The following is a 14,907-nucleotide window of genomic DNA, read 5'->3' as shown; positions in this document are numbered from 1 at the left end:
CATTCCTCCCCTTTTTTACTTCTGTAAACTGGTTGCGTTATTTTGTTTCCCCTTTTCTGTGTATGCCCTTGAAATTCTCTATTCTCAAATGCTGAAACATTTACTTCTCTTTTACAGTGTGGATCAGTGCCAGTGATCTGAATAAGTAAGTGAAGACTTGCTTAAGAAAAAAGATGTGAGAAATTCTCACAATTGGGCAAGGGGGCAAAAGCAAAAACATTGTTCGTGTTCATTTGGGACACAAGGATCAATCCAAAGACCTTCCTGCTGGGGGAGAGCTTAAGGAAGTGTTCCTATCCTTCTAATGGTTTCTTGGGCTCTGATTGCCTTACCAATTGACAGAAAAATGTCAGTTCTCATGACTCAGCTATCATATTGAATGGAATTTAGGAAAATGTAAATGAGTTAAGATGCCATTTAAAATTTGTAAATAACTGAGTTCCTCAATGATGTAAAATTAGATGGGAGGGAGGAGGTGACACTCTGAGCCTTGGAAAATACTCATGTCTCCGTAATTACTTATACCTCAGAGTCAGTGAATGAGATAATGAAGTATTGTGAGGTATTGTTTGGGAAAGCCAAGAATCAACACACACACACACACACACACACACACACACACACACACACACACACACACACACACACACACACACACACACACAATCACACCTCGCATCTGTGATCCAAGAAAAATCTCGTCCTTCTCTTTCAGAATGGCTTTTCCATCTGATCTGATTACAAATATATTTTCTGTCCTGTTGGCAAAGTTTCCCCACATTAGCAATCAAAAATCCTTGACTTTTCTGTCCTTCCCTGAAGCTTCAGGAATGGCCATGTTAGGCTTCCTTGAAATAAACATTGGTGCATATTGTATCATAAATTCTGGGGAGATCAGGACAAACCATCAGAATGGTTTGGGCTCTCTTCCGTGACTTCATCATTCTGAGACTGGAGGAAGGAGTCTGTGATTCACAAAGACTAGTACGTATCCCAGCCTCAAAGTCTGATATTTTCAATGTCTTGCTGATGGTTTGATTGCTCAGAATTACATATCCAGATTGGGTCAGTGGGGGATGCAGAGCGGAAACATCAGTCTTGCTCTGGCTCAGAAGCCAACTCAAACATTATCTAAAGGGAGTCTCCTTTCCAGGCGTACAAGTCACGTTTTGAGTGGAGTTTCTTGTAACAGCAGCAGGGAAAGAATTATTCATGTAAGTTGGGCTTGGCCTGAGGGACAGCCCGTTGACAGCCCTGAGTTTACAGCAGTTTTCTCTGCTCCCAGACACACGCCAGAAGGGACCTGGAGGAACAACTACCCTCTCACACTGTGGCCATGAAAATGACATGTTCTTTCTAGAATTTTCTGCTGCTAGAGGCTTGCAAAAACAGATCCTATTTGATTATACAGACCTAAAAATAAGCGGTGTAGCTATGGGCCAGATTTATTTATTCCTCAAGGTAAATTGCCTTTTCTTGACAACCTGAGACTTCCCGTTGCACAATATCCTAGAAGATGGCTTCTGAATAACATGTCATATAGATTGCCTATTTGCAAGATTCAGTGTATCTGAACTCTGCTAGATAAGGTTTGAGTTGCACTCTGAGATGAATAGGAAAGGAATGCATTTGTATCCACATATATTTTTCAGGATGTCAGAGACGGATCTTGTGTTTGGGAAACTTGAAAGAACACATACTTCAAAACTAGAAAGAGGCTGGAATTTCATTCGGTCCTTTTTATTCATAGCCATTTGTCTTTGGACAAGCCACATTATCTCTCTGAGACTATGTTCTCATCTGTGAAATTAGGATAATAATTCTAGCTTTTCCTTGTTGCAAGACTTGGGGAACAAAGCATCAGGACTTGGACTATGGTAAATCTCTCTTGAGTGTTCATTTTCTTCTGTCTTATTCTTGCTAAGGTATCTGATCTGTTATTTTAATGTAGCCCAATCCCTGAACTTCAATCATTTTCTAGTTGAGACATTTTATTTTGATGTTTCAGACACAAAGGAAGAAAGGAACAGATATGGGTCACCATTGTCACAGTCCATCCAATGCAATGAGACCAGTTGGCTTATGAACTCTCAGGTCTCTCTGCTGCCCCCAAAGCAACAGAGAAACAAAAGCTTAGCTTTCCTAAGGACCAACCTCAGTACCTTCTCTGCACATCAGTTACTTGAATCCTATTCTTTGAGGCTTCATCGATTTTGAAATCAGTCCTGTTGATGCAGAATTGCTTGGCCTAGTTAGACAAAACTCTTGATTCAGGTGACCCAGTCACACTTCAGAATAGGGGGAGTCTTAGAGAAAGTCGGGCAAAGCTTTATATTAAGACAAGTTGATAAGGAATTAAAGTCTCCAAGCCATACATGGAATCTCTGAGATAAAAGGTCATGGAGACATTGAAAACCATAGCTTTGTTTTGCTTGTGAAGAAACTGTGGCCCAGAGAATGGGACTGAGGAACCTGAAATCTCACAGCTTATTCACAGCAATGGAAAGATGGAAATCACATTCCTTTCCCCAGTTCTGAGTTCTCCATAAAGCCACACTGCCCTCATGGGGCTGTGGGAATCATCTAAGACTCTTTTAGAGTAAGACCAAGAATATTCTGTCTCTGTTCTAAGGCATAAATACTAACTTTTAAAAAGCAGTTTGTTTCAACTTCAATGAAGTGAAAATTATATACTTATTTCTAACTGGCGGTGCAGAAAGGACTTCTTTTTTTTTTTCTTCTTATTTTCGTTTTTGCTGGTTCCAAGGCCTCACTCATACTTGGCTGGTGCCCTACTACCTGAGCCACACCTCTAGCATTGCTAATTGGAGACAGAGGCTCACAGATTTTCCTTCCCACAGTGGCTTTGAACCTCAGTCCTCTCTGAGATCTTTGAAAAGTTTACAAACAGCTGTCTAGAATCCTCAGTTCTCCCCTAGATATATCTCTCTCCTAAATATATTACCCTCCATCTCAGGTTGCCATTATCAGCATCTAATTGAGGGTTTTATTTTCTCCAATTTGGATTATGTTCAAAGAGCCCTTGAGAGTATGTAGCTACTTTGATTGTTTTCTTGCACACTGGCTTCAGTTTCCTACATCCATGACATTAATCATACTGTCATATTTCAGTCTGACTAGACCCAGCTCCCAATTCTAGCAGACCAATCCCTTCATCTTGACTACATTCAACTCAGAATCCTGTCTTCTAGGATCTCCCAAATACTTTCTGAATAGCTTCAGGGCCTTGTAGTTAACATCTGTTGAATGTTTCTAACCAAGCTGGTGTTGATATATTCTTTTACCAATCTCATTAGTATGACTGTATGTGTGTATGTGTGCGCGGGCGTGTGCGCACACGCATGAACTGGTTGGTCCTGAGGCTTGGACTCAGGGCCTGAGCACTATTTCTGAGGTTTTTGTTGTTGTTGTTGTTGTTCAAGGCTAGTGCTCTACCCCTTGAACCACATCTCTATTTCCTGCTTTTAGGTAGTTAATTGGAGATAAGAATCCCAGGGGGTTTCTTGGCTTTGAACCTAGATCCTAGAATCTCAGCTTCTCAAGGAGCTAGGATTAGAGGCTTGTGCTGCTTCTTATCTGAAGCTGTGCAAGGAACCAGGAATTGGTAAGGGGTTAATAGAAAAGCTGTTAGTCAGGGAACTTCAGCTCACAGATGGAAGGATAAACTTGTAAACCACCACCTTCTAGACAATCAAATGGGGGCAGGAGGAAGTTAAAAGGATAAAGGAATGAGGAAGAGCCGAGGACAGGACAGTACATTTTTGACATCTCACCCTTACAGGAAACAGAAAAGCAATTCACTAATCAGAAAGCCATTTTTTTCCCCTCACCATTGAACTAGAGGCCTAGCTCTGGAAGGAGGAAGATGACCCAAGATGGGAGAGTTAAGCTGAGATACTACTGTTGCTTTCTTTCTCTGTCATATTTCTCTTCTAATGAACTCTCCTATTGTTTTTACTTATGTTCCTGTCTTGCCTAAACTCTTTTCTTGCCAGATGAAAGGATGGAGGTTGTTTAGCTGTTCTGAATTTTCTGGTACTACTTGTTGGTGGGATTAAGTATGGATTTTTCTGACTTACCAAATAGTTGCATTGGAAACACCACCCCACTTCCTTCCTGTTGTAAAAAACTGAAGCGTGCTGCCTGGGCATCTTTGCATGTCTGTGTCTTCATCAGGAAAGAAGTTGAGGGCAATCATATTACCCACCTTATTTCTCTTACAGCCATGAAAAGGTTACATCAGAAAGCAATTGCTGAAATGTTTTGCAAACACAGCTTGCTTGTCAGGTTACCTATTTGTGCCACAGTCTGAGACCCCCTTCTGTATGATAGAGCGGTGTGTGTTGGTCAGGAAGGTGGGTGACCAGGTGTTTCAGCAGCTCCTGATCTGGAAATTTGCCTGGGGATGGAGGACACGGACAGAACCCTGATTCTTATGTGTGGGTGTCAGCTCCATGCCTCTTCCTTTGTGATTGCTTTTCCATAGACTAGAGATATAATTGGTTTAGCAAATGCCTTTTGGGGTTGTCTTATTTTGTTTGGGTTTTACAAAATTCATGTTTTCTTAGGGGGGAGGCATCTGTTTTTTTATAAGCCTAGTAAAATATTTATTCATGTATAACTTTAGTCTACAAATAAAGGACACATATCCAAGATTACAGCCCAATGAGCTTTCACAAAGAGCATGTACTTATGTAACAAGCAGCAACCGTGTGCTCCGCCCATTTCCAGAGCCTCTTATGCCCCTCCCTAATTACTGACTCCCCTTAAGGGAAAACACTGTTGGATATCAAATGCAGGAGGCAACAGGTGAGTTTATCTGTCTTTGACCTTTTTATAAATGAATGCATGTCTATTCTTGTCACTAGCTATGTTTGTTAACATTGCAAGATGAATCTGTACCAACAGGCACAAATGACAGCACCTCTCAGTTTGATGGCTGCATGGTATTACATGTGTGTGTGTGTGTGTGTGTGTGTGTGTGTGTGTGTGTGTGTGTGTGTGTGTGTATACACACTTCTGATTTATGTGACATTTGTGTACTTTGAGTTCAGGACCGTGATGATTGTCTATGATCTCCATTGATCATGCCTTTTAGAACAGGTCTGGGATACCTACTGAGTGCAATACTGAGAGTGAAGTTCAGGGGCACCATGTGTGCACATGCTCAGCTTTAGCAGAGTGCAAAGCAGTTTCCTAGTTTCATTGTGCCAGCTTGCTCTCCAATACAGGAAGTGCCAGAGATACTTTATCCTCACCCACATCCAGAATTCTCAATGATTTTTATTCTAGTTGGTCTATAAATGCATAAAACATTAGTAGAACTAATTAATCAGTCATCAGGGAAGCAATTACACGTGTCATCGCATGAAACTGAAGTTTTATTTTTTCTTTTCCTTTCTTCTCCCTCCCTCCCCTTCCTCCCTCCCTCCCTCCCTCCCATCCTCCCTTCCTCCCTCCCTCCCTCCCTTCCTCCTTCCTCTCTTCCTTCCTTCCTTCCTTGCTTCCTTCCTTCCTTGCTTCCTTCTTTGCTTCCTTCCTTTTGCTAGTACCAGGGTTTAACTCATAGCCTGTCACTTGCTCAACTTGCTTGCTCAGTTGGCACTTTACCATTTGATTCATATCTACAGCCTGGCTTGATGGAGTCTTATAGATGCCTCTGCCTGGGATGGCTTCAAACCTCAATCCTCCAGATCTCAACCCCCTGAATTGCTAGAATTACAGGTGTGAGCTACCAATGCCTGGCTGATATTGGGTTTAAATCACTGTTTTTCTGAAGATGAAAGAATTCTGATGACTTTCATAAATTTATTAAGTACTTGAATACTGTCTTAAGTATATTGTGTTTGTCCAAGCTTTTGACTCATTTTCTTTTAGACTGTTAGTTTCTCTTGAATCTATTGATTCATAATGGCTCTTTATATATGATAGATATGACTTTTTTGTCAGATGCCTTTATTTTAAATATTTTCTTCCATTCCTGTTTGCCTTTTACTCAATGGTGTTATTCAATAAAAAAAAAATCCTTATTTTTGTTAGTGTAGTTTAATTCAGTCCTCCTTCCTTCCTTCCTTTCTTCCTTCCTTCCCTCCTTCCTTTCTTCTTTCTTTTTTTTTGTCAGTTGTGGGGCCTGAATTCTGGGCCTGGGCACTGTCCCTCAGCTCTTCAGCTCAAGGCTAGCCCTCTACCACTTGAGCCACAATGCCACTTCTGCTTTTTTTGCTTATGTGGTGCTGAGGAATCGAACTCAGGGCCTCATGCATGCAAGGCAAGTGCTCTACCACTGAGCCACTTTCCCAGCCCAATTCAGTCTTTTCTTATCATTATTTCCTTAATACGATATCACAATCTTGGCCTCCCTCAAAACCATTAAAATGCTTTCCTAAGGTTCCTTTAAAATGTTTAATTTGTTTTACTCTTTCTGTTTATATCTGCGAGCAACCTGTCATTGGTTTTATGTAGGGTCAGAGGTCAGAGGCAAGATTAACCTTTCCTTACAAATAACTAACCAAAAACTATTCAAAACATACAGGGGCAGGTGTAGTTACAGATTTATTAGGAGGAGCTACTTCCAGTAGCAATACTAAAGGAAGTGAGGACTACAGAAAGACTCTGAGAATTGAGAGGAAATGGCCCAAGCTGAGAAGAAAGGAGAGGTGGTTCCTCATTTGCCTTTCCTTGTGCACATTACATGCGTGCTCAGTGTCATGGCAGACTCTCCCTGAATGGAGCTGTGATCAGAGCAGACCCAGGGAACTGGCTGTTTTCTCACAAGGAAGTCCTGCTTCTCTGATGGTCATGGAAACCAGCCACACAGGCAGATCTGAGCCATCGCTGGTGTGACAGCAGGAAAACATTCACACTGTGAGCAGACGGAGTTTATCCAGGGTAGACTGACCAGATCAAACCTGAGATGTCCAACACCATGAGGTGGCACAATATCTGGATGAGAGGAAGCATTGCCTAACGGCTCTTTCTTGTCATAATTCCTCACATACCATGGAAGAAGAGGGAATCCCCTTAAGCCCCAAGCTCAGTTCTGATACCCTAACATGTCAATTTCTGCTCTTCAAAAGACAACAGCCCTTTTATGGTCTTCAGAGTACGTCTCTTCACTGTCTCAGAATCAAGTGGTCAGATGCTTGGATACAGGAGAAACATGACAGAGAGGCCTGCCTCTGGTCTTCTCTGAACCCCTCTTACCTGGACCAAATGAGGGTCATTTGGAAGTTGAGAAGACAGAACCTTGGGCTTCACTTCCTTAAAATCAATCATTGGCAGGCCAGACATGGTGGGAAATGCCTGTCATCCCAGCTACACGAGACATGTTAGTAGGAAGATCATAGCTGGAGCCTAGCCTAGGGAAAAAAGTGTAAGATGCTAGCTACCAGTTAGCAAAAGCAAACATGACTAAAGTTGTAGCTCGAGTAATAGAGCACCTGCTGGGCAAGTGCAAGCCACTGAGTTCAAACCACAGGACTGCTAACAAAACAAGCAATAACCACTGCAAACAATGCTTGGTAGGTGCCCGGTAATGATGACCACAACCATTGTGGTCCAGATTTCCTCAATGTTGGGACTGATTTTCGTGGTGAGATGAAGAAACTGAGCTGAGTGAAATTAAATGAGTGGCTTGAGGTCACCCAGCCAAGCAGTGAGAAGAGATCATTTTCCTGCTTTCAGATCAGCTCCTCAGAATGTCATAAATTATTTCATGCCCCTTTGGTCCAGCAGAAGGAAAACAAAACCACAGCTCTTTCAATACCTGGCTTCAATACTTAATTAATTGCAAAGCCAACTGACTCCTTTGTCTTCACTAAATGCTCTTCTATCCATTCATGCCTTTGCTCTCTCCTGCATGCTTCTATAGAAAAGAATTATTGTAAAATATACATAACCAAGTTTATGTTCTTACCTGTCTATAGGTTTAGTATAGTGTTAAATAGTTACACATGGCTATGCAATCAGTATTTAAAACTCTTAATCTTGGAAAACTCTAACTCAGCATGTACTACTCTCTCCATTCCTTTTCCCCACAAGTCTTAGAAACCAGTTTGCTTTCTGTCTTTATGATTTAACGACTTGAGATAACCTCACTAAAATGGGATCAGGCAGTAGTTTTCTTTTGGGCTTGGATTATATAATTTAGCATAATGTCATATTCTATCACATGACAGAATTTCTTTCCTTTCTATAGCCCCATAATATTGCTTTGCATGTCTATACCACATCCAGTTCATTGGTGAGCAGTTTAACTGCTTCCACTTTTTAGTTATTGTGAATTCTCACCTAGTCCTTTAGAGAAAGAACCTGGTAATAGTAACTGGCTTGTGAACACCTTTCTCACCTTTGTATCCTTTAGGACACTTTAATTTCTTCTTACCATTTGGTCTCTACCCCATTCTCAACACCTACTAGAAAAGTTTCCAAATCTTCTTCACAATGTAGAGATGAAGTTGGTGCCATGCATACCATGCAGCCTGGAAGTATAAAGTCCTCTGGGACCTTTCCCTCCCACCATTCAACCGAATGTCTTCCGACCCACTTCTATCAGCTCCATCTTTAAGGAAATCCCCTGGGCTTCCCAGAACCTGGCTGGGTTTTCTTCACACCCTTCATGATGTTAGGGCTTTCACTGTCCATACATGGCCCATCTGCTTACATAGAGTAAAGACCCAGCATATGCCTTACAGGGGTTAAGGAAGGATAATTCCCAGGTCCTCTCAAACCCTGGGAATCCAGTATTCTGCCTTACAGGTACATTTCATTTCATAAGAATATCAGCACCATTTTTTAAACTTATACTGAATTTATTAAAATGTGTTATATAGTTAGGATCAAATATCAGGTGGATATAAGAATAGACTAACAAAAGCCAGCCCAGACAGGAAACTCCATGAAACTTTTAAAGTTTGTAGAGATATTGTACAGAAGGGTTACAGTTAGATGAGTAAGGTCATGCATGAGTCCATTTCCAATCCAGCATTGTTATCCCCTCCTTTGTTTTCCCCCTACCATTCCTTTCCTCCCCACCTCCCCCACCTCCTCCCTCAGCACCATTTTTTGTTTTTAAATTTTATTGGAAAGGTGATGTATAGAGGGGTTGCAGTTACATGATTCAGGTAATGAATACATTTCCTTTTGAATAGTGTCACCCTCTCCCTCATTCCCTCCCAGTATTTTCCCTCCCAACTTCCCCCCCACCCAAATTGTATAGTTCATTTCTAACTGGTGAATCGGTTCACCCTTTGTCCCACCATTTCTGTTAGCCCCATTTTAAACATTCAAGTCCAGTCTGCAATAGGAAAATGACTTAAACAATTAAAAAGGGTAGTGCAAGTTAATGTCTCAGGTGAGGCCTTTTACAAAGTAACTTGTTCTTTACAATCCAAACTTAAATTAGAATTTATTTAGGCTACCACTTTTTGGGTTTGGGTTTCTTTTTTTTCCCAAAAAGCAAACATGGGTTAAGCCTGACACCCTTCCTTCATACCACCCAGTCAGTTTTCATCCTGCCGACAACTGTCTGTAATTAATGTGTCCTTTTCTTTCAAAATCCTATTTCAGCAGTTTCCTTTTTAAGCTCCTCGTTTGGATAGTTCTTTACCCCACTCTATTCAAGTAATTTTAGACAACAGTTTCTTCTTCAGTTGTGTTAGTAGTGTTTTCACAGTCTATAGCTTCAGTCTTGGAGAAAAGCTCTTGGGTATCTCCCTCCCCCGCCCCCCAGACCTTCACAAGCCAAACCAGAAGCTCCCCACCGAAGCCTGATACCTGTGTGTGAGAGGCAGGCCAAAACTTAAAGTAGTTAAAAGCCAAAGCTTATAGGAAAGGAGACAGGAATGTTGACCTTTTGTATTTAAATCAACAAATACTTTTTCTTATCACTGTGGTGCATTTGGTGTTTGCTTTTACAGACTGAACCATTCCCACACATTTGATCAAATTTCTTTCACTGAGAAATTCGAACCATCTCTGAGTAGATCTCCCAGCTTATCTCATACACAAGTAACTAACCTGAGCTCCCTCCCAGAGCTTGTTGGCCTGGTCACCTCTGAGTTCTCTGAAGGGAGTCGCACTGTGAAATTGACACTGTGAAGTTGGAAGGGATAGCGAGGAACAATACACATCTCCTTGATATCTCCTCTTCGCTAGGCTGGCTATCGCTGGCACTTAAAGTATATGTAAAGGCTCAGTTTTAGTGAGGTACATCAGAAATGCTTTTCAAAAACAAATTACAAATTTCTTTTAAAATAAAAAAAAATCAGCAACAGAAATCATATATATGTATGTATATATATATATATATATATATATATATATATATATATATAACTTTTATTCTCCCTTCAAAAAATAACAGAAGAACATTTTGTTGAAATGATCACAGAAAACAAAACCTAGGGTAAAACCTCTGTCATTAAATTAGAATACATCAATACCACAGAAATACTTTGTTGGGTGAGGAATTGGTGTTGAATATTTAACCTGCAAACTAATAGACATGATGTCTGTGATTAACTGTAAGTTTATTTATTTGCCATGTTGAGGGTGCAGATGAAGGGATTTATGAATGAAACTGGTCATTAGTTATGAATTTTGAACTCAGCCGTCACATTCTCACTTAGCTTTCTTGCTCAAGACTGGCACTTTACCACTTGAGCAACACCTCCACTTACAGATTTTTGGTGGCTAATTGGAGATAAGAGTCTTATGGACTTTCCTGCCCAGGCTGGTTTTGAACCATGATTCTCAGATCACAGCCCCTTGGATCACTACAATGACAGGGTGTGAGGTACCAGTGCCTGAGATTTTGAAGGTGAATGTGAGAACTTAAGATTCATTTTTGCAATTTTATTTATTTTCATATTTGACACTATGTATACGCAAACAGAATAAATGACAAAACTGAATATATCAACAGAGGGAATCTCATTCAACGAAGTATTTTATTACAAATTCAAAAGAAAAATTAACTGCAGAGTTTATTGAAACAAATCAATCATCAGAATTAGAAAGAATAAATTGCAGTGTGATAATAATTTATAAGAAGGCTAGTGGAAAAAGGAACTAAGATATTTATAATATGATAATGAGGGCATTTCAAATATCAAATAAAAGATAGATTATTTAATATTCTGTTGGTCCCACACACAAAAACTTCCCTCAGGAATTATGAAGACAAGTCACTGTCTTAACGGGCAGGTAGTGTATTCAGTGTAGTCACTGGAGGGGAGAGGACTAAGAGATGGGTAACATTATACAATGTGAATACATTGGATGAAAAATGATTGACACTGAGCAGGATAAATTGACATAGTGAAACAATTCATCTACTCAAAATGGCACATGATCTTAGACTTACAAATGGCTTATTTCTAGAATATCCCTTTAATAGTTTTGGACCACAGTTGAAGGTAGGTAACTAAAACCAGGCAAAGTCAAACCAGAGCTAAGGAAGGACAACTGTGCATGATGATATTATGTTAACTATAATCTCCAAGCTGCTGGTAGCTATGCGGGAGGTTTGGATTGAAAAGATGGTGTTTCAAGGCCAGCCTGGATAGAAAAGTCTGTGAGATTCCATCTCCAAAATAACTAGCAAAAAAGCTGAGCTGGAGGCATGGCTCAACTGGTATAGCACCAGCTGAGCAAAGGATGCAGGCAAAGAAGCACTTGAGTTCAAATCCCAGTCCTTCCAAAAAAAGAAAAAAGTATATATCATTAATATTATATTAATTAACATATAAACAATATAATTAGTTATATTAATTAATATATAATTAATTATATAATATTATATTAATTATATTAAATATTAATAGTAACCATCACAGCATGTCCCTGCAGGACATGGTCCTGGATCTTTTGTGCCCCAGAACCAGACTGTGCCCCTCAGGGCCAGGCCCTCCTCCCTCCTCCGACTCTCACAAGCCTTGTTATTCCTGCCTGTCTTTCCAGGGAGCTGATGCCCAGGACCCTGGACGGGCAGATCACCATGGAGAAGACGCCCAGCTACTTCGTGACGCGGGAGGCGCCCGCGCGCATCTCGGCCATGTCCAAGGACACGAAGCTGATCGTGGTGGTGCGCGACCCGGTGACCAGGGCCATCTCCGACTACACGCAGACGCTGTCCAAGCGGCCCGACATCCCCAGCTTCGAGAGCCTGACGTTCCGCAACCGCAGCGCGGGGCTCATCGACACGTCGTGGAGCGCCATCCAGATCGGCATCTACGCCAAGCACCTGGAGCACTGGCTGCGCCACTTCCCGCTCGGCCAGATGCTCTTCGTGAGCGGCGAGCGCCTCATCCGCGACCCTGCGGGCGAGCTGGGCCGCGTGCAGGACTTCCTGGGCCTCAAGCGCATCATCACCGACAAGCATTTCTACTTCAACAAGACCAAGGGCTTCCCCTGCCTCAAGAAGGCAGAGGGCAGCAGCAAGCCGCACTGCCTGGGCAAGACCAAAGGCAGGACCCACCCCGATATCGACCCCGGCGTGGTGAAGAGGCTGCGCGACTTCTACCGGCCCTTCAACCTCAAGTTCTACCAGATGACCGGCCAGGACTTTGGCTGGGATGGATAGCAAATATAATTTAAAAAAAAAAAATCTAAAATATAATATATTTTTTTATCAATCGGTACAGAAAAGGCAGTGTAATGTTTGAGCTGGAAATATTTGTTTCAGTATTTTCTTCCTTCAAAGAATGAAGGCTCCCCCTGTTCCATCTTCATGTGTAACCAATGCACCACATTTGGGATGAACACAACAAGAAAACTGCACTCAATTAAATACGCTCACCTGTCAGTTCTTATTTTTATTTTCCATATACCCTGTCATAAAGGATAAGTATTATTAAGCATTTTAGAATGCCAAATAGGTGTCTTGGCTCACACCTGTAATCCTACCTGCTCAGTAGACTGAGATCTAAGGATAGAGGTTTGAAGCCAGCCCTGGCAGGAAAAGTCATGTGGTTCCTATCTCCACTTAGCCACCAAAAAAAGGCAGAATTAGAGGAATGGCCACAAGTGCCAGCCTTGAGCAAAAATGTTAAAGGAGGACACCTAAATTCTTAGTTCAAGACCCAGTATAGGCCCAAAACAACAACAAACAACAGATAGAATCTTAAGGGTAAACATTGCTCTGTTCTCTTTCTATTTGACAAGCTATCCAATCCTCATGTCTATTCTTATGTCTCCTTCCCTTGGACTCATGTCACTTCGTTAAATTAAACATATTTTCCAGTTACTCCTGTACATTTGCACACCCATTTTCACACTGCTTTCTGATCTGTTTTTGATCCTTATGCTAACACATGCTACCAGAGTACATAAAAATGATTATTTCCATTTCACAGATGAGGAAATAACAGTCTCAGGGAAGTTCCATGACATACCTTAAAGCAAGATGTGGATCCTGGACAAAAATCCCCCATCTTCCACTATTTTATTTCATACTTTTTTGCAAGGAAAGATGGGAAATAAGATAGGGGCTTCGGAATCCAGTATCTGAGAAGAGACAGGGTGGTGACTAATGTCTAAGCTCCAGTTCTTATTCCATAATTGTGTTCAAGAAAACCATTAAGACCTGGACATAGTGTCTTGTAAGAGCCTACCTTGGCTCTTAGCCATTTACTCTGAGAACGGGAAATTTAACAGGCTGATGGTTGATTTAAGCTTAAAAGAAAATTACTGAATTCTTCTGCTGAGAGCAAAGTAGACAGCTACACTCAGAATGTGGGAATATTACATGTTGGTTGATATGACTATTTTATTCTTGTGTTTTAAGGAAAAACCCAACTGGGTGCTGGTGGCTCACATCTGTAATCCTAGCTACTCAGGAAGTTGAGATCTGAGGATTGTGGTTAAAAGCTAGCTAGGACAGAAAAGTCTGTGACACTCTTACCTCCAATTAAGCACCAAAAAGCCGGAAGTGGAGGTGTATAACTTAAATGAAAAAACCAAGTGAGAGCCCAAGGCCTTGAGTTCAAGCCCCAGGATAGACACAACAAATAGAGTAAGGAGAAACCCAATAAATTAGTTTGCAAGTGTGCACCTTACTTTTCCTTAACCTCTTTGTGAAGAAAGAATGGCTACATTGATTGTAATACTGTACTTGTCTGCAGCTAGGACTAAAACCTTGTCACTTGACAACTCACTTGAAATACCTTCATTTTTATGGGTAGAACATGGTCACTTGCCACTTTACACCTCCCCTCCTCCCATCCCTCACTCACATCAACTACTGAATACTCATTAATAGTTGGAAAATATTGTAAGACATACAGTGGTGGTAAAATGGTGGTTTTTCCTTTTCTATCAACTCCCACACATCCCCCTATTTCAATGGTCTAAATAAATCAATAGTTTATTAAGAGTGTTCCTTTGCTCTCTGAGATTAGCATTAATGGGAATTAAATTGGTTTAGCAAGGAACCCATCTGCACAAAATATATAAAACATTTATAATTAGTCTGTCAGCAACATTTTATTACAGGTTTAAACCCAAAAGGAAAATGTCTCTTCTTATTCCATGAACCTTTCTTTATCTACCAAAACTTAAAGGACCAGACTCTCTACTGCATCGATATGATATTCTGCTTCTTTTCCAATGCTGTCAATCAAAAGAAACTGTAGTTGGTTTAAAATATGCAATGTCACTGTACATTTATATTGCATGCCACATTGGGGATGTAAATATTTCTGGAGAAGACTAACACAGGATTGAAATGAAGGAAAGGGTGAGGAAAACAAGCTCTTGAGTTCCTAGATATTTTGTCATTGCTCCAAACTTTTGGGTTTCTTGTTAGTATCCATTTGTGGGGGGTCAGTTAGACCCTGAATCAGGCAGCCTTTTCCAGTTGCTGTCCTTTACTTCTGTGCCCTCAAT

General features: G+C 41.0%; 1 protein-coding gene across 1 annotated transcript in view; it reads left to right on the top strand.

Moving 5' to 3' along the window:
• Window positions 1-12,964, top strand: part of Hs3st3a1 (heparan sulfate-glucosamine 3-sulfotransferase 3A1) — an 89,937-nt gene extending 76,973 nt beyond the window's left edge. Inside the window, exon 2 of the mRNA XM_042693965.1 lies at window positions 11,983-12,964. Within this exon, the coding sequence (XP_042549899.1) occupies window positions 11,983-12,604 (622 nt within the window). The 3' untranslated portion in view covers window positions 12,605-12,964. The remainder of the gene's footprint in view (window positions 1-11,982) is intronic.
• The last annotated feature ends 1,943 nt before the right edge of the window (window positions 12,965-14,907 follow it).

The sequence above is a fragment of the Dipodomys spectabilis genome, unplaced genomic scaffold, assembly GCF_019054845.1.
Source record: "Dipodomys spectabilis isolate Male_0828 unplaced genomic scaffold, ASM1905484v1 ptg000004l, whole genome shotgun sequence".
Lineage (NCBI taxonomy): Eukaryota > Metazoa > Chordata > Mammalia > Rodentia > Heteromyidae > Dipodomys > Dipodomys spectabilis.
Note: the sequence above shows the minus strand (reverse complement) of the source record. Positions and strands in the feature narration are given on the sequence as shown.